The following is an 18,878-nucleotide window of genomic DNA, read 5'->3' as shown; positions in this document are numbered from 1 at the left end:
ATTTGTAAAACAAGTTAATACCATAATATTCCATAAACATATATCACATAAATCCTCACTCTATAACTGAAGACCACCTATCATAAGAACACAACTAAAGAGGCATATGCCACAAAAATATGACTCATTTCCAACGGTAGCTAAGAAGAATAGGGCGAGAGTCTTAACCAAGTGTATCTTACATTAGAATAAATAGAAGTTTATACTTTTGGGGAAGTAAAATATTTAATTACACACTAAAATTATATAAAAATGATTCAACCAAATGTATCTTACAAAAGAATCAACAGAAGTTCTTCAATAACACTGAGTCCTCTAGTGGATCATGAATTGCGACTGACTCCTCTTCCTTGAAAGAAGGTCGCTAGTCAAGTTTTATTCGCTCAGCAGTTTCTTATGGCTGAAGTCTTTTTGCATCTTGGTTCATGTTGTTAGCATATACTCTTCTCGGCTAGTTGTACCATCAGCCTGATTTTGAGTTAATACTACCTTGATGAAAAATATATAAACGATTTAAAAACCAATAGGTTGTGGAACAAGTAATGAATAGTGCAGGGTGCTTCACTAATTCAACAATTAATTTCCCAAATGATAAAAGAGTTATAGATAGAATATATCAAGTCTAAGGTGGTCTGTCTGAAAATATATTAACACTCTTATATCTAACGTTCACAGTGTTTACAAAGACAATACTGACGTCCTCCTTAGAAAACGCACCACCAACATTTTATTCTTCACACACTGTTCTGAGAAATGACTTGTCCAAATCGAAGAAAGAGCTCGGCATCCGAAGCACTCATGGAAGAGCAATTGACATTGTGAGGAGCCTTGAGATTCGCATACTCATCCACGTAGCACGAAGAGGCCAGCGTTGCCGACGTGGCGGCTGCTGCTGCAGGTACCGCGTTGGCTGCTGGCGGCTGTTCCGAAAACATAAAGCTGCCGAGGACGCGAACCACCTGGTGCATCGTGGGCCGATCGTTCGGCTGCCTCTTGGTGCACAGCAGAGCGAGCTGGAAAACCTTCTTCACCACCGCCAGATCCTTACACGTCGACGTGATATCCGGATCCGCCATCTCCATGACCGCGTTGCTCACGGTCTTGGACATTATGAGATGGTGGAGATTAAACTCATCGTCCACAGCTTTCCTCCCGGTCAACAGCTCGAGCAGCACTATCCCGTAGCTGTAGACATCGGACTTCTCCGTGAGGCGCGAGGTGCGCGCGTACTCGGGGTCTATGTAACCGATCGTCCCCATGACGTAAGTGGAAGTATGCGACTTCGAGACGCACAAACTCTTCGCGATTCCGAAGTCAGTCAAACGAGCCTCCAAGTCCTTGTCCAAGAGAATATTGGAAGACTTCACATCTCTGTGTATGATCCTCGGACTGCAGTCGTGGTGTAGATACGCTAGCCCCTGCGCAGCGCCGTACGCTATCTTGAGCCGCGTGTCCCAATCGAAAAGAGTGTTCTTCTTCTTCTTGGCAGGGCCGTGGAGAAGATCCCAGAGGCTGCCGTTGTCCATGTAGTCGTAGAAGAGAAGGCTTCCCAAGGGAGAGAGGGAATAGGCTTGCAGGCTCACGAGGTTTCTGTGTTTGATGCTGCTGAGCAGCTCGAGCTCGGTCTCGAACTGTTTCACTGACTGCGGGTTGCTGTGAGAGTAGAGACGCTTGATCGCGACGGGTTTGCAGTTCTTTAAAACGCATTTGTAGACAGTGCTGGATGCTCCGTGGCCGATGATGTACTTCTCGCTGAGATTCTCTGTCATTCGCATGATGTCCTCGTAAACGTGGAGGGCCATGTTCATGTGAAGGATGACCAGCTTCGGGTGAGAATAGGTTACTGCAATAAAATTACTATTATTATTGGATGTTACAAAACAAACAATTAGAAGAAAGGGTAAGTAAAAAAAGAACCTGGTTTGTCAAGTGATCCATCGAGAAAGGGAGGAGGGTTATGAGGCCGGCAAGCTGCTATAAGGACCATGAAAAGGATGAGGAATCCCCCAATAGCTATCCCAAGAATAGCTGCTCTTGAGATTGACACTGCTTGTGGAAACGCAAACAAAGGTTGGTGGTTGTTGAGAAAACATTACATTTTTTTTGCTTTAAGGAAGGAGAAAAAGAGAGAGATAAACTATACCTCGTACTGTTGGACGAGAAACATGACAAGGCGAGTTTACCCAACTACCACAAAGACCAGGGTTGCCAATGAAGCTTTAGAAGAAACCAAAAAAAGAGAGATGAGCATTGGCAAGTGTCAACAAAAACAAAATACATGGTAACTAATCATACCTGTCGGGAGGAAATTTAGAGAAGTTATTGCTCTTAGGAATATCACCAACTAGGTTGTTGTAAGAAACATTCCTACAGTAAGTTAGCAAAGAAAGTTCTTAGCACAAAGTTACCATACAAAAAAAAAGTCAGTAGCAATGTGGAGTCTACTTACAATACAGTAAGACTGAGACAGTTGGCTAATGAACCAACATTACCGGTTAAGTTATTATTTTCCAGTCTCCTGCAAGTGAATTATGTAACATTAGAGATAGATCACCAAAACCATAGTGCGGAAGATTCAGATTCTCAACAACGTACAACTAAGTTAAGAGGAAGATTTTCTTACAACATATTCAAATTCTGCAGTTGGTTAAGCTCTTCCGGAATTGGGCCCGAGATATCATTATTTGAAAGATCTCTGCATAACCAAAAAAAAAAAGACAATATAGATTCAGAGCAGGAATGTGAAAATGTTAAAGAGAAGTCTCCTTAACAAAAGCAAAGGGAATATACTAGTTCTTACATCTCCATGATGCTTCTTAAATTTCCGAAGTCGGCAGGAACTAGACCCGTTATATGGTTTCTGCTCAAGTTCCTATAAACAAGAAAGCGCCACATTTCATCATACAACCAATCATTCATATCTTTTTGACTCAAAAAAACGAAACAAGAAAAAGGGATGCTCACATCTTGAGAAGATGCTCTAAATCACCCAGGGAGGAAGGAATGTTGCCATTTATCTTGTTGTTGGAAAGATCCCTTTTTAAAAGAAAAGAGAAATAAATAGCCATAGGACAGGACACATATGATAACAAAATTAAAAATTAAAGAAAAAATGCTTACAATGTATCTAAGTTGCCGATACGAGATAGCTCAACCGGGATTGGACCTCTGATATTGTTGTTGGAGAGATTACTGGTTGAACCGATAAAATGCATTAATATCCCCCCAAACAAAGAGGTAAATATTTTTAAGAGTCAATTACTTACAGGTAAGTCATGCTCTCAAGCTTTTGAAACGCTCGGGGAATGTTTCCGCTGAACTTGTTCCCATGAACATTCCTGCACCTTACAATAGTGAGAAGATACAAAAACCACATAGAGAAGCAACTAGTCTCAAAACATTATTGTGTGTTTTTAATTTTTTATAAGAAAGACACTTACAAGCTGTTTAGGTTTGTACATGAGCTCAGGTGATCAGGTATAAGTCCTTCCAGGTTATTGTTAGCCACATTCCTAAAAATGTAAAATAGTTCACATCAATATTCAATAAACAGGACAAGCTAAAAGGGAGTCGTTTACTTACAGATCAAACAAGTCAGTAAGCTTCCCAAGCTCTGGTGGTATATGACCTGTAAGCCGATTATCGTTGAGCTCCCTGCAAAATTATTTGATGATTGAAACAAAAGTTCATAGTTAAATGTAATGGCAAAAAAAAAGGTGAAGCAAAAGGTTGGTCTTACAAGTAATGGAGTTTTGACATGTTTCCAAGCTCAGGTGGTATTGAACCAGTCAGCTTGTTACTGTGCAAGTACCTGTAGATAAAAAAGCCAAAAAAATGGTAAATCACTATAACTCCAAAGCTTAATTTTCCATATGAAGGTAAAGGAATTACAATTTCTCTGTGAAAGTCAAGTTCCCCAGAATCGGAGGGATAGGCCCACTCAGCATGTTGCCACTTAGATCTCTGTATAAGCAAAAAAATAATAATGAACCTTTAAAAAATTATATAGAAATGTTGGAACTATAGCTTTCTTGATTAGAAGGAAAAAGTACTAACAAGACTGCAAGAGCTTGCATGAGACCAATCACTGATGGTATCTTCCCAGAAAGCTGGTTGCCTTGCAATGATCTAAAAAGAAGATAAAAACCAAAACTTCTTGTAAGCGAAACAAAAACAAAGAATTCGCCAAATGGGACAGAGAAAGAAAGAAGAGGACTCTAACAATGTGGCCACTTGCAGGAAACCAATGTCGAAAGGAATCTCGCCAGTTAGCTGATTATAGGACAAGTCCCTGAGAGTTGTTAACAATAAACCAAAACTATTTTCAGCAAACTTCAAACTGCAAATAAGGATGTGTATAGAAGAAGCAGAGAGAGAGACAGAGGACATACAAAACCTGGAAGGCAGTGCAATTTCCTATCGTCTCAGGGATACTACCCGTCAAACTGTTGTTCCTCACGTCACTGATTGTATAAATAAAAACAAAGTCAGAGATTTCATTCATATTTGGAAAAAAAAGTGAGATGGGAAGAGGAAATCCATTTGACTTACAAATACCATAGACCTGTAAGCTGACACAAATCTGGAGAAAGGTTACCCACCAAGTTGTTTCCGCGCAATCCGCTGCAAAATCATATAACAACAGTGTCATCATCATCACAAGGTACATGGAAAGAGTCAAAAGCTTCAGCGCATGGAACACTTACAGATATTGAAGAACTTCATTCCAATAAATAAGTCTTGGTATCTCCCCACTCAGTTTATTCTGTGCCAGGTCCCTGGAAGACAATTCACACACTGGTAAATACATATATATAGCTAAAAATATGCAAGTATCAGAAGAACTTACAGAATTTTCAGGTTTGGAATCTGAGAAAGCGTTGAAGGAATTGGTCCTATCAACTGATTGTTCTTGAGGATCCTGGTTTAAAACAAAAAAGGTAAAATTTATATTCCACAAGGTGAGAAGATATACACTTTACATTGGCTGCAAGAAACTTACAGCTGCTCAAGTTGCTTCAACTTGGAAATCGAAAACGGTATGTCACCACTTAATTCATTAAAAGACAAGTCCCTGTAATGAAACAAAACTTCAACCACTTGAAAATTTTCCATAAAGACTATTATAAACACACAAATTAGTAATTAAAGTGCTTACAAGTTTTGCAAAGAAGAACAGTCACCAATCTCATCAGGAATTTGCCCAGATAAACGATTACCTCGGAGATCACTGGGTTTAGACGAAACAAAATAACAAAAAGACAACAAATAATCACCACTAAGTCACAACAAAACAAAAAAAAAAGTATTAAACTTTTTTTATCTCCAATAGCTACAGCGATTGTTTTAAAACAGTACTTACATGGATAAGAGACTCTTTAGATCTCCAATAGCAGGTGAGATTTCTCCATCAAGATTCAAATCTGACAAATTACTAGACAACATAGAAAGAGAGAGGCAGACACAAAACAAATTAGAACTTTTCCGAGAGAAAATCAAACCAAACACCCAAAAAATAAAAAGAGGATGAAACTTACAGAGCAACGACATTGAAGGTGACGTTATCACAAGTAACACCTCTCCAGGCACAATAGTCCGAAGAAGGTGAACCTGTCCAGTCATAGAGCACATTGTTCACATCTTTGAATGACTTCTTAATCTCCAGCAACGTTGCTCCTTTTTTTTTTTAATTAGGATATTTTATTAACCACACGCACATAAACCAAAATAAAAATAACATTAGTCAGCGCTTGCGAAAAAAAAAAATAATTAGTTTAAAAAATTCAACTTCCAAGAAGATTCAAAACTCAAACCCTAATTTATTCAGCTTCTTTTGATAACATAATACTAGAGAAGTCAACAAAGGAATTTAAAAAAAAAAAAAACAAGAAAGTGGCAAGTACCCAGATCTCATTGTCATCACAAAACTATTTCAAAGTCAAACATGCACTTACCATTGTCTGAATTTACAGTAGTCCCAAAGCTCAAACAGATGAGAAATCCCAGAAGGACGACTTCTGTAAGCAGGGCCATTTCAACATGCGCACAAGCTAAAAACGACTGCGTTTTTGCTTAACCCAAATATGCTAAGAAAATAAAAAGAAAACCTTTAACTCTCCGTGGAGAAGAAGAAGAAGGAGAACAAGGTAGAGAAGAGAACCATATGTACCGACATTAGATTTGTTTGTGGTAAGAGACTCTACCCAAATTGATGTTTTTTTCTTTTTATTTTTTTTTAACTTTCACTGAGGGAAAAGTCTTGATTTTTATCGTTACATCACATCCTTCTGGCTCTGTTTACAGTGTTTCATTGAGTGCTCAAGCGACAGAAACACAGACTGAGATAGAGATGGAGAGAGAAGAGAAGAGAAGAGAAGAGAGGAGAGAGAGAGAGAGGGGAAACACACATAAATGTGTGTTAAAGAGGGGGGAAATGTACAACTGTAGGGACTGTGTGGGAGAGACGAAGAGAAATTATTTGGAGGATAAAGTTAAAAACCCCATCATCTTTTCCTTCTGCCAGAGTTCTGAAGCTTTGCAGAGGAGAGAGACTGAGAGAAATTTAGATAGTGCTTTCACATTTTTCTCTCTCTTCCCTGTGAGGGTAAAACTGTCATCAATGAAGAACATGGTCATGGCAGTGTGAATAAAGGAAGTCGCTTTCGATGCCAAACGTTTTGAGGGTTTGCCTCTCTCTCTCTCTCTCTCTCTCTCTCTCTCTCTGGCCGTTTCACAAGATGACCCATATCAATAAATCATTAATGGGAAGTTCCGTAAAAAACCATTTTATTTTTATTTTTGTGTCGCCTCTTTTCCATTTACAATGTTTTTTCTTTTACATTATTCAATTCAATTTTGCTATAACTAAAATCAGAGTTCGGGAAAGTGACGCAATTTTTCCTTTTTTTTTCCGACCAACCTAAATTTTATTAATATGAAAGCATAATATCTTATTACAAAGTTAGAGTTAACCTCTTAGGTGGAGAAACTTTACAATTTTCAAATATATAATTTGTTAGACCATGTCTAACAATTTCATGGACGGCTTGATTTCCATTATGTTTGACAAACGTAAATGTTGTTGTAGAAAGTTTATTCCTCAAGCTAGTAATTTCTTTAAGAAGATTTTGAATGGTTGAATTCGTTAGTTGAGCATTGATCGCTTTAATCAAGATTTATGAGTCTCCTCCAAAAATCATATTGCTATATCTTCCTCCGCAATTTTTCCTTTCTAATAGCAAAATTATTGTATATGTTAAAAATAAAATAAACATTAAATAATTAGATAAAAGAAATAAAATAATATGAAATGTTAAAAAAAAAATATATATATATATATATATATATATATCGAATGGTCTAACCAGGGGGGATTAGAGGAGAGGTTAAATAGTGCAGTGCCCTATTGGCCTAATTTCTCTTATCTTTCTGCAATCTGGTTCTTTAATTTTCTTATAAGAAAGTCTTTTAAATGAAATTACTTTAACAGAAATGTTTATATATATATATCCTTACCTAAATTTATCTAATATATTTTTATAATTAGATTTATCACAAATTCTCATAACATATTAAAAATTGTTATGTTAACCTTTTTTTTAAACTAAATTTTCAATTCAAATTTTGTAAAAAAGAACTTTGGCCCAAGAGCCCGGCCCAGAAAAGTCTTGAACGTTCGTTCTCACCAATAACAACCCAAAGTAAACTAATTTGTGCAAATGCGTTTCTTGCAGTAAATTTATGTATCTACACAACTCAGCCCAAGAAATGCAAATGCCCAATCCACATGGTCCTAGACACAAGCCTTTAAGCAAGATCGTGGAGCTAGCTGAGCGTATCGCTGCATTGTCTCCAAAAGAGCGGAAACAAATTGGTCATGCACTTAATGACACACACGTGGCTTCCAAAACAACTGACGATTCCGTCCCATGGCATGAGGGAGAGAGCAAAACAAGGGGAAAAGTGTCAATTTCTACCGAACAATTTCGGTCTTATTTGTACAGACTCGAACAATTGATCAATGCTAAATACGACATTCATTCAATTATAATTCAAAAAAACTACCTGAACTTCTTAAAACGTGTCTAAATCTACATTGACTCTAACAGAAGTTAGTCAACTGTTAACAAGATAAAGCGACGTCGTTTTGATATACGAGAAAAAATGCTAATTTCAACCCCAACAATTTCAGTCGTGCCAAATAGGACCCAAACAAATGGTCAGTGCTAAAAACGACATCATCTCAATTATAAATTAAGAAAAACTATCCAAACTTCTTAAAACGTGCCTAAATCTACATTCTCTAACAGAAGTTAGTCAACCGCTAAAAAGATAAGACGACGTCGTTTTGATATATATATATATTTTTTTAAAAAAAAAATATGTTCCTTCCGGGACTCAAACCCGTACCGGGATACCCTTTTAAAGGGACACACTTACAAATTGAAATTCCCCATTATATAAACTATTATTCTTCTTCATATTATCCAATTTAAAACTTTGGTGATTGCTTTTATATATTTTATTTATTGTTTAATTTGTCTAATATTTTGTACAAGATATTCTAGTGAAAGAAAGGTAAAAGGCCTCTTAACATTTTTGATCAAAATATCAAAATATATAATATTAACTTTGAAAAATAAAAAAAAATCCACTTAAGTTTAGAAATTAAAAATAATTTATATAAGAAAAGTATATAAGTAAATTCAAAGTTTTAAGTATATTTAAGATCATATAATAATAAATATTTTATTATTTATATTTTAGTAAGATATAAGTTTATTAAAGATATGGTAAATAAAAAACATGTTAATGTATTTATATAAATCAGAAAACATTATCACCAAAATTTTAAATTGGATAAGATGAAGAAGAATAATAGTTTATATAATTTCAAATTTGTATTAATATTTCAAAAAGTTACTTTTATCTAGTTGTTAGTGTGTCCCTTTTAAAGGATATCACAACACGGCTTGAGTCCCGGAATAAACATATTTTAAATATATATATATCAAAACGACGTCGTCTACCTTGTTAACGGTTGACTAACTTCTGTTAGAGTCAATGTAGATTTATGCACATTTAAAGAAATTCGGGTAGTTTTTTTGAATTATAATTGAGTTGATGTCGGTTTTGGCATTAACCATTTGTCTGGGTCCTATTTGGCACAACTGAGAGTATTGGGGTCGAAATTGACACTTTTCCTCGTATATCAAAACGACGTCGTTTCATCTTGTTAACGATTGACTAACTTCTGTTAGAGTCAATGTAGATTTAAGCACGTTTTAAGAAGTTTGGATAGTTTTTTCGAATTATAATTGAGTTGAGGTCGTATTTGGCACTGATCAATTGTTCGGGTCGTATTTGGCACGACCTAAATTGTTGGGGTCGAAATTGGCATATTTTCCGCAAAACAAGAGCCTAGAATTGAAAAGACAGAGAAGAAGACAGTGTTTGATGTGAAGCCGGAGAAGTTTGATAGAAAGTCGGCTCAACACTGCTAAGGGACCTAGAGCCAAAAAAAAAAATTTACCCTCTAAAATTTATATGAAGATAATGTTTAAAATATTTTTAAAATTTAATCAATAATATTTTGTAAGAAAATAAAACTATATACATATCAAATAATTTTGGGTCTTTTTCAATTTTATTTATTATATTTATAATTTATATATATAAAATATAAATTTATAAAAAAAATTGATCATTTAATTATTATTATACGGAGTAACACGGACTTGTGTCCGGGACGGTCGCACCTCTTGTTCCCGTGATGAGCCGGACTTTGATACAACTGCAAAGCGAACCAAACCAATTGGAATCAGACCAAAACAAATCGAACAAAACCAAATCAAGCCAAACCAAAAAAATAGTTATCGTCTTTGTTATAGCCTATAGGCTTCTAGCCATAATAAAATTGTCGATAAGATAGATGCCTCTGGTGTTATCCGGAATGGCTTCACTAAACGCTACTGCGAGCCTCCCACTTTCGAACCACCACCGCCAAAGGCTAACGTGCGCATTATCGTCGTCACCTCCGGTATGGAAACAGAGCCGACGAGTGATCTCCGTCTCCTTCTTCCTCTCCCGCCTCCTTCTCCTCCCTAACGGTACACCGACCCTTACATTTCACCAGTTTCGATTCTCACATTGATCCGCGAATTTTGATCTTCTTGTATTTTAGATGCCATGGCGAGTAGCTTGATTGATAAGTACGTGAAGAGGTAAAACGAAATTGACCTCAAAAATCTCCAATGCTTAGTGAAAGGTTTTGGTTGATTCTTGTTTTTTTTTTTTTTTTTGAATAGGAAAAGACTTGATCCACTCGAAGCATATGTACCACCAGTTATTCTAGCTCAGCTACAGTTCCAAGATCTTGGTATCTTTCTGTATTTTCATTCTTCTTAGAATAATCATCCTATATTTAACACTAAATCTAATTTTTATGATGATGATTGGAGAGAAAATTTTGAGCGTGGACAAGCCTGAATTCGAGGCATGTAGATCGGTACTCAGGTCTGGACCTGCTAGTTCCTTGCGTGTAAACATTCGAGCCGTAAGTTTTTTTTTTTTTCATTAAATGCTCTTATAATGCAATCCTTTGTGTCTGTTTATTAATATGTGTGATTTAATGAACTCTCTTCAGGTTGCTCAGTACGCTTCAGATGCTGGTTATTCCCAAACCGCGTCTAATGACGTTGATCGCTGCCTCAGGTATTAATTAAAACATTTCCTTACAAGTGTTACGCTAGAGCGAGTGGTGGTGATTGTATTGTGTGTTTAGAGCATTGGAAGAAATGGATTCGCTGTTTCTACGTGCGTCGAGGAAGGACCCAAACGCAACTGTTGAATTGATGAAGTCGCAGCTTGGAACAGCGTTAACAGCACTAGACAGGTAATCCACATACAGTACATACATAGATAGGACCGCACACATGGGTAGGGAGAGTGTGTTTTTTTATGCTAACCGAACAACACACTTGTCTGCAGCCTTTTACAAACAGTTCCTTCTGAAGTTCTTGATAAAGGGAAAGCTATGGTTGAAGTGTACAGATCACCATTCGAAGAAGACAATGTTCAAGACTCCGCTGAGATACAGCAGCTCCAGTCAATACTGTGAGCAAGGGACTTTTACTATCCAGACAGTTCTGATTCCGTGTATCTATGAGATCCTATATTGTTAACCTGAATTGAAGTATAACATTGCATATACTAAAACCTGAACAGTGGGCTGCTAATGTAAGAAAACGTTTCACCAAATTGTGGTTGCTTAGTCCCAAGTATTCAGCTTGTATCATGTTTTAACACTGATATTGAAATTGAATTATGTCTAATATGGAAAAATATTTCAGGTCTTCTAATGAATAAATGTTTCAATCTTTTCTTTCAATGAAATGTAAAACTTCCTCTGTGGTTTCTGAAGTAGATATCAAGTAAAAAAAAAAGGCAGGCATGGATCCAGAACATATATTCTTTGTCTTCTCATTACTTGATGATCTTACTTCAAAAGACAAAACAGACTCCATTCTTGTAGAATATGTTACTGTCCCAAGTTTGTCACTAAAGAACCTTGTGTGGACTATTTGGGCCTTTCACCCTTCCTTTGCTTTCCATGCCTTTTTTTTTTTTTGCACTGTCGTGTCCTTGTTTGAGCTTAAAAATCAGAATTGTACAAACAAACTAAACTTGAGTGGGTGTTGGGTGTTCGACAAAGAGGGCATTCTTGCTTCTCATTGCACCATTCCATAATGCAGCTCCTGCACATGAAAGATGACCCTTTCAATATAGGCAAAATGTTTCGTGTGTCTTTGGTATCAAGACCAGATTGAAATTGTTTGAGGAAGGTTTATTTACCAACAAAATACATGACCACAAGGAGTGGCCGTCGGGTGCTGACGGCTGCTTAAGCAGAGAGTGCAATTTCCTACTGCCTGCAACCACAAGTACATAACAAACTGATTTGAAATAATACACCACAAAGGACTTTTCTTTTTTAATGTTCAGAAATGCAATAGAATAGTCCAAAAAAGGATTAGTATATGACCTCGTCTCACAAGAATAAAACAACTTAGGACCAGTCAAGTGGCCAAACCAAATATTTTGTTTCTGTTAGTTACATCAAGACAGACTACGAACACGCAAGGGCATGTACTAAGAGTTGTGTGCCTCTCTTCCAAAATGATCAGTATTCAAAATGTTAGCGATTTCAGGAATAACAGAGGTTTCTAAGTTGTTTATGGAATACTGTACCTCCGTAGTTGAAGTAGCATCGGAGGGAGACCAGTTTCCCTTATCAGCTTCTGGAGTAATCAAATTTCCCTCTTCGTTTAAAACAGGTAACCCTCTCCCTGCAATAACAAAACATACCATTGTAAGTTGAAACAGTGTGATGCATGACAAGCTATATATATTTGAGCCTATGTTACCATCTTCTCTCACATTCATATCTTGATAACTTTTTCGTTTGGTATATCATAATTTGACAACATTTTAATACTGACAATCTAATGTCAAAAATCCACCACGAGATATCCTGTAATGTTTGGAGATACACTGACAAAATTTAATAATTTAAGGACATGAAAGTGAGACAGACCTCCTGAGGTTTGATAAGATCCTAGAGACGCCTGCTGAACTGAGCTTGTGATAGATGACAAATTACTCCGACGCAAGCCTTCAGCAGCAAGGATGCACAGTTGGATTAGAAGGAAAACCCCGAGAATTTGGTACCTGCTCATCAAGAGTTAAGGGTATTTCAGTTACTTAGTTGATGGCAAAATCCAACAGCAAAAAAAATCATCACCTAGGTCTCTGATTCAATTGTTTTCCTATGAATACATAACGAACCCCAGAGGCACGTTTCGATATATGATAATATAGACCTGAAAAGAAAAGAAGGAACATCACAAAAAAAAAAAAAAAAACTGTTTCATCTAATTTCAAAAAAAGAAAAAAAAAGTCACCTTCAAAGTAGAAGAGCATCAAATTAGCACGGAGAAGCACTTGTAAGACTTCACGGGCAACAGGGAGAACCTGAAAAAAAAGCACACACACCCCCATTACTCGCAAAGAAGGAAGAAAAACAACCCAAACAATGAGAACTAAACCATTAATTACCACAGGCCATCTTCGAATAGCTCGGTGCCAGAACCTCTCAAGTCTATCTTTAAACCTAGATAATACAGAAGAAGCTGAAGACGGATGATCAGTCATTCTTGGTGACTGATCATCCTCATCAAAGGTAAACGCTTGTGTGGCAGCTCTTGAGCTGTAAAAAACAAAAAAGTATATAGTAACACAACCATATTCTGTTAGTTTTAAAAAAAAAACATATAAAGAACCTAATCCTCTCGGCGATATACGGAACTGCAGTCTGATACAGTATGAACAAAGCGCGTCTAGCTGGTGTGGGAGAGAGCCCATAAGGTCCAGCAACCTAAAATTAAAATAAAAAAAAGATGCTTCTTCAAAATCAGAAATCAGAAATCAGAAATCAGTCCAATCTCAAAAAAAAAAATGGAGAGTTTGTGTAAGAAGGAACCTGTATAATGTCACAATACTCCTCTCCTAAAGTTTGTTGCCCTGAACCAGTCGTCAGAACAAAGTAAAGCATCTGCCCAACAAGTTTCATCTGCCCCCACACGTCATAATAAAGCTGTAATTACAAAAATCTCTCAAAAAGGGAAAAGGAAGGGTCGTACCTCTTTTTGGTAAGCTAGAGCAATTCTTGTACCGAATAGGTGACGGAAGGCGTCGCGGCAGGCTTCGTGGATGAAAGAAGCGTATTGATCGTCTTTCTCTGCGGCTCTCATTATCTCCGGCTGAGCTGCGAGCGGGAATCGCCGGATTCCGCCATGATCTCCACTTGAGCCTGCTTCGTCCGGGCCCGGGCCCGGGCCCGAATCGCCCCCGCTCCGAAGCCTCACCATCTTCTGGTTGTTTGTTTAGTGGCTCGGTTCGATTGGAGTGCCGCTGATGTTTATCGATGAGGTGATGATGTCAGCTAGTTTTTTTTCAACCCACAATTATTTATTAGTTTCTCTAGTAAAATAAAGAAAGAGAAGAAATGAATATTTAATTTTATGAAAAACAGAGGGCATGTAATTTGGTAACCGTCACAACACCAGGAACAGATACTAAAAACATGAATAGAAATAAAATGAGAAATTGTAAACACAAAACCATCCTTCATAAATAGTAAATTTCTTTTGATTCATTTGGTCATCGGTTAAACCCAAAAAGTAAAATTTCTTTTGATGCAATCAAGTATCAAAATATACAAGAAATGGTTATAGAAACAATTTCAAACTGAAAATCACATTTTATGTGGTTTATAAATCAATCATTTGAAAAATATATTATTTATCATACATTAATATAATCTTACAACCCTACAAATACATACCCAATATGTCTTCAAAACTAAACCTTAAACAGTAAATTATAAATCACTAGCGTACAACAAAATATTGTGTATCATACTCTCGAAGTAATAATCTATATATTTTTCAGTTGGAAAACCGATCTCTTATATATTAATTGAAAATCATTACAATATTTTTTTGTATCCATATGTCATCACTAGAATGATTTTTAGAATCATTAAAAAAATAGGTTGGTTCATCTAAACATATAATAAGTTTTTTTATTAAACTAACTATAAATACATTATTAATGTGATTCATTATTTCCTTAAATACAATTACAGAATTGTCTAATGTGGCTAAAGTATATATGACAATTAATGATTTTGAATAATAAAGATTTGATAAAAATAAGTGTATCTTATATTATATTTGTTTAATTTTAAACTATTAAAATAAATTAAACCACCATATTAACCCTATAATAAAAATTTATATTTTTCTGTATATGTTATATTTTGAAATTTTTAAAACGAGTATAAATTACTAAAACTGTTAAAAGTCTCGTATTCAAATTTTGTGATCCATAGTTTAAATTTTTTGTTATGACATGATACAACTAATTTCAAAATCATATAAGTTAAAAGTCTCATTTAATAAGTATTAAGATTAAAAGATATATAAATATATATCATTTTAAATTCAATTATATTCCATATAAAAATACATAAATATTTTAATTTTGAAATTTACTTTAAATTTTTTTTTTGATAAAAACTTTGAAAAAATATTGACAACTTAATTTTTAAAAATATTATTATTACATAAACTATTAATCACACAATAAAAATTTTGTTATCAGTAATTTAAAGTTTTTGCTATAACAGATACAAATAATAAAAAAAAACATATGAGTAGAAAAAAATCATGTAATAAATAATAATATTAAAATATACTATATATATGTTAATATCATTCAAATTTAATTATTTACCATATTAAATAGAAAAAATAATTTTTTGGATTAATAAAATATATTTATATGTTCGCACTAATTTAATTATATAAGTAATAGTTACTGACTTTTTAGTTATTCAATATATATTTATTATTTCATAATATGTTAAAAACATATAATACATAAAATAATTTTTATATATAATGTTCAGCTCGCGCAAGGCGCTAGTCTTAACCTAGTTGAATTATATAATTTTTCAATACAGTAAACACATAATCGTAAATGTTTAGACGTATATTTTTGAATTATACATAATTAAATTTCATAATAGTTTAGCGAGTTCAGTTTAGGCAAACCGACTGTTTTAAATCTGAGTGATTTCGTAAATAAGAATGGTTTAGTCAAACCGACCCAACACGTTTTTAAACCTAAACTCTAAATTCTAAACTGAGATATTCCTAAATAAATATTATGATAGTGAATAATAGTATAAGATTGGTAATGGATGCTTTCGAATTCATAATATAGAATTGGAAAATCAACTTATTTAGATCGAACAAAATTGTGTATCCAAACCATATATGCCTCATAAACATTACATGTAACTTAAACACTAAACAAAATAATACATACAATATATGTTAAAAACATACGTCAAATTTTATAGTATTATATCAAACCAAATGGTTGGCATTTTAATAACCAAGCAAGTTTTCGATTAGGATAACCGTATGATTTAATACGAACCAATAAAAACATTGTGGTAATTAAAAATAGTTTAGTTAAGTTGATTTTGCACTATCCATGTCAGCAAATTTTAAATCTTGTGTAGAACTGAATAATGTTTGGCTCATCAATATACATCAATTATATTATGTCACATTTTATAACCAATCAAATTATAACGTTTTTAATTAAATGCGTTCATAATATAACTAAACAAAAATCGATGGGAAATAGATGATTTATACTAAAAAAAATAAAGAAAATAATTAAACAGATGAAAAGTTGAAAACCAAACGAGCAGTAGTAATTTATACTCTCACTCAAAGAAAACAACCGAAAATACAGAACCCTTTCACACTCTCGTTTGTATTTTGCCTTGGAAAGAAAACAATCTTTATTACGTTAACGGCTACCACCGTTTCTTCTCTTTTTGTCTCCATTTGCAGCGCTTGTTGTTGCTTTGTCTGAACCGGACACCTTCGTCCCTGACCCAAGAGAAGTAGAAGACGAAAGCCTCTTCTTAGGCAATACCATTTGCGGAGGTTTATTTTTATCAGACACAACCTTCTTCTTTTGCAAGTCCAAGTTGCTCGCTGATCCGACATTAACCTTGGATTTCAAAGCTTGCGTGCTAGCCAAGTTAAGTGTTGTTCCCGCGCTAGCTTTTGATTTCGTAGCTTGCGCATTAACCATGTTTTTTGTTGTTTCTACACTAGCCTTGGATTTCTTCAACGGTTGTGGGTTACTCAAGTTCCTTGTTGTTTCTCCACTAGCCTTGGAGTTCCCAGCTTCCGCACTACCAAAGGAACTTCTGCGTGACGAAGAGCTACCAACGCTCTCACCATCTTTGACATTTGTAGATGACCCACCACCGATGCTGTGCCTGTGCATGTGGTTAGTCCCTTCGCTCTTCAAGCCCTTGGAATCGTTGTTTGTCGGCCACTGGATAGCTTTTTGGCTAGGTTTAGATCTGGCTGGAGAAGTCTTGATGGAGGTTTCGGGCTTGAGAGAGTTTTTGAGGGAGGCCTGACCGTCGTTGGATTGAGGATCCCACGGACGAGAAGCCATCCACCGCTCAATCCAACTCCAACCCCAATGTGGAGTGTTTGCGTCCATCAGCGTCTGGTGTGGAAGTTTTGAAGAACTTCTCCACGTTTGCTGTTTCGTTTTTTTTCCAACATATATAAATCCATATAAATATGTATAATTTCATAACGAAGTTTTATTAGATTTATAAATACCTGATGACTATAAGCATACGCCAAGGCCCTTTCACGTCTTACAGAAGCTTCTTTTCGATTCACAAACTTTGCTTTGATTTGTTCCTTTGATCTATTGGTGGAATCAAAATCTCCAGCGATAATCTACAAAAAATAAAAGAATTGATTATTTTGATTCACACATTATTGTAGTAAAATAAAACGTATAAAAATTCATTACCAAACTCTGATTCTTGTGTTGTTCTTTTTGGTGACCCTTCTGCTGAATCAGCCTCTGACGAGCTTTGTTCTCTTCAGACAACCGATTCCTCCTCTCTTGAATCTGTGCCTGTAAACGTGTAAGTGTCTGCATTGAGCTAAGCATCGCGTTCATCTGTCTTTTGACGTATTTTCCTTGCAGAAGTGTCTTGAGTCTGGCCATTCCTCGCAGCATGCGTAGAGTTCGACTTGCCTATGAAACCCATTAAATCAAATTAAGCTCAAAGATATATTAAAAATATATATTTGATGTGTTTAATTTTCGTATTTTAACGAATTATTTTCTCTTGTGCACACAAAAAAAACGAATTATTTTCTCTTATGTCTTAGCACATTTAAAATTTTCAGAAAAGATGATCGGACAGTATTCATAAAATTTCCTAATGGCACATGCTAAAAGACCGCTCTGAATAAAAAATCACGTAATAAGAGAAGCATTTACGGGAATGAATGATTTGTATGTATACCTTGTAACATCTATACGCATTTTGGATCTTGATTGCGGCAGCTTCCTCCTTTGATTCCCTAACTTGATTTGTGGATGTCGTGTTCGTGAGACGTACAACCTCCGCCGCAGCATGCGCAGCCACCACAGCTGCTTCGGCTGCAACAGCCGATGCGAGGGCCAGAGCTTGTCTAGTCTTTGCTTCTTTGGAACCACCATATCCTTCACTGCTGGCAGATGCCGGAAGAGGATGGAGAAGAGGAGGAGGAGGAGGAGGGGATGGTGGTGGCAACAATGGCTGAGGAGCGACATCCGGCAAGGGAGGAGGATGAGGAGACGGCCGAGTTATAGATGAAGATGAAGGGTCAATAGGAGAAGTCCTCTCCTCAGAGAATTCAATGGATTCTCTACTCTTTTGTTTCCCAGACCATTTCTTCTTCTCTTTCTCTGGTTTCTTCAAGAATCAAAAACCAGAATCAAAGATTACATATCTACTTATATGCATTAGATTTATGATATAGAGTAAAATCTGAAAACAAACTTGTTGTTTTTTGTCTTTTCCTGATGATAAACACGAGACCGAGACACATGCCAACCAGCCTTTTCCCATCTTCTTTTTGATTCTCCTGAAATTTCAGACAATCTTTCATTCGGACATTCTTACAAAATATTTCTCAAAGAAAAACATTCCTACAAAATGATATCAATTATAGGCTAAGGAGTAAGAAGAGCTCATGTTAAAAGACCTGGTCACGAAGGGCCCCACCGTTTCGTGGGAACCCAATTGACTTTTGTAACGATTGTGTTTTGTTAGAACTATTCAACAGATTTAACGACAGATACATTAAGTTATAAATAACCTCTTTTAAGTTTTTTCTTCTTTTTATTTAAAACAATTTATCTGCTTC

At 35.6% G+C, this 18,878-nt stretch overlaps 4 protein-coding genes across 9 annotated transcripts; 1 reads left to right on the top strand and 3 right to left on the bottom strand.

Annotated features, from left to right (window-relative positions):
- Positions 1–560: 560 nt before the first annotated feature.
- Positions 561–6,865, bottom strand: LOC106415753 (LRR receptor-like serine/threonine-protein kinase ERECTA). Of its 6 annotated transcripts, none has more exons than XM_013856522.3 (26): positions 6,170–6,865; positions 5,955–6,086; positions 5,538–5,676; positions 5,363–5,434; positions 5,159–5,230; positions 5,003–5,074; positions 4,850–4,921; positions 4,707–4,778; positions 4,552–4,623; positions 4,392–4,463; positions 4,223–4,291; positions 4,057–4,128; positions 3,892–3,963; positions 3,740–3,811; positions 3,583–3,654; positions 3,441–3,512; positions 3,267–3,338; positions 3,121–3,192; positions 2,965–3,036; positions 2,801–2,872; positions 2,624–2,695; positions 2,450–2,518; positions 2,296–2,367; positions 2,144–2,217; positions 1,918–2,046; positions 561–1,843 (listed from the first exon to the last, which is right to left on the bottom strand). In XM_013856522.3, the coding sequence occupies exons 2-26, from the start codon at positions 6,031–6,033 to the stop codon at positions 735–737; spliced, it is 2,964 nt and encodes a 987-aa protein (XP_013711976.2). In that variant the 5' UTR covers positions 6,034–6,086; positions 6,170–6,865; the 3' UTR covers positions 561–734. The 6 variants fall into 6 exon arrangements, with proteins under 6 accessions (XP_013711976.2, XP_022563637.2, XP_013711975.2 ...); XM_022707916.2 differs by having other exon boundaries at positions 5,538–5,610; XM_013856521.3 differs by having other exon boundaries at positions 6,174–6,865.
- Positions 6,866–9,842: 2,977 nt separating this feature from the next.
- Positions 9,843–11,757, top strand: BNAC08G32970D. The gene is made up of 7 exons (XM_013856375.3): positions 9,843–10,109; positions 10,184–10,223; positions 10,308–10,378; positions 10,461–10,555; positions 10,646–10,713; positions 10,784–10,894; positions 10,990–11,757. The coding sequence occupies exons 1-7, from the start codon at positions 9,932–9,934 to the stop codon at positions 11,117–11,119; spliced, it is 693 nt and encodes a 230-aa protein (XP_013711829.1). The 5' UTR covers positions 9,843–9,931; the 3' UTR covers positions 11,120–11,757.
- Positions 11,638–14,030, bottom strand: LOC106415622 (peroxisome biogenesis factor 10). Its single transcript, XM_048764971.1, has 10 exons — positions 13,701–14,030; positions 13,541–13,630; positions 13,341–13,435; positions 13,117–13,267; positions 12,963–13,032; positions 12,803–12,881; positions 12,596–12,729; positions 12,250–12,347; positions 11,854–11,930; positions 11,638–11,756 (listed from the first exon to the last, which is right to left on the bottom strand). The coding sequence occupies exons 1-10, from the start codon at positions 13,926–13,928 to the stop codon at positions 11,654–11,656; spliced, it is 1,125 nt and encodes a 374-aa protein (XP_048620928.1). The 5' UTR covers positions 13,929–14,030; the 3' UTR covers positions 11,638–11,653.
- A 1,558-nt stretch (positions 14,031–15,588) lies between these two features.
- LOC125591219 (protein IQ-DOMAIN 4-like) lies at positions 15,589–18,815 on the bottom strand. Its single transcript, XM_048764970.1, has 6 exons — positions 18,717–18,815; positions 18,512–18,596; positions 17,993–18,424; positions 17,488–17,718; positions 17,289–17,411; positions 15,589–17,205 (listed from the first exon to the last, which is right to left on the bottom strand). Exons 2-6 carry the CDS (start codon positions 18,578–18,580, stop codon positions 16,450–16,452), a joined length of 1,611 nt encoding a protein of 536 aa, XP_048620927.1. The 5' UTR covers positions 18,581–18,596; positions 18,717–18,815; the 3' UTR covers positions 15,589–16,449.
- Between the last annotated feature and the right edge of the window lie 63 nt (positions 18,816–18,878).

This window comes from Brassica napus, chromosome C8 (assembly GCF_020379485.1).
Source record: "Brassica napus cultivar Da-Ae chromosome C8, Da-Ae, whole genome shotgun sequence".
Taxonomy (NCBI): domain Eukaryota; kingdom Viridiplantae; phylum Streptophyta; class Magnoliopsida; order Brassicales; family Brassicaceae; genus Brassica; species Brassica napus.
This window is presented reverse-complemented; position numbering and strand designations above follow the sequence as displayed.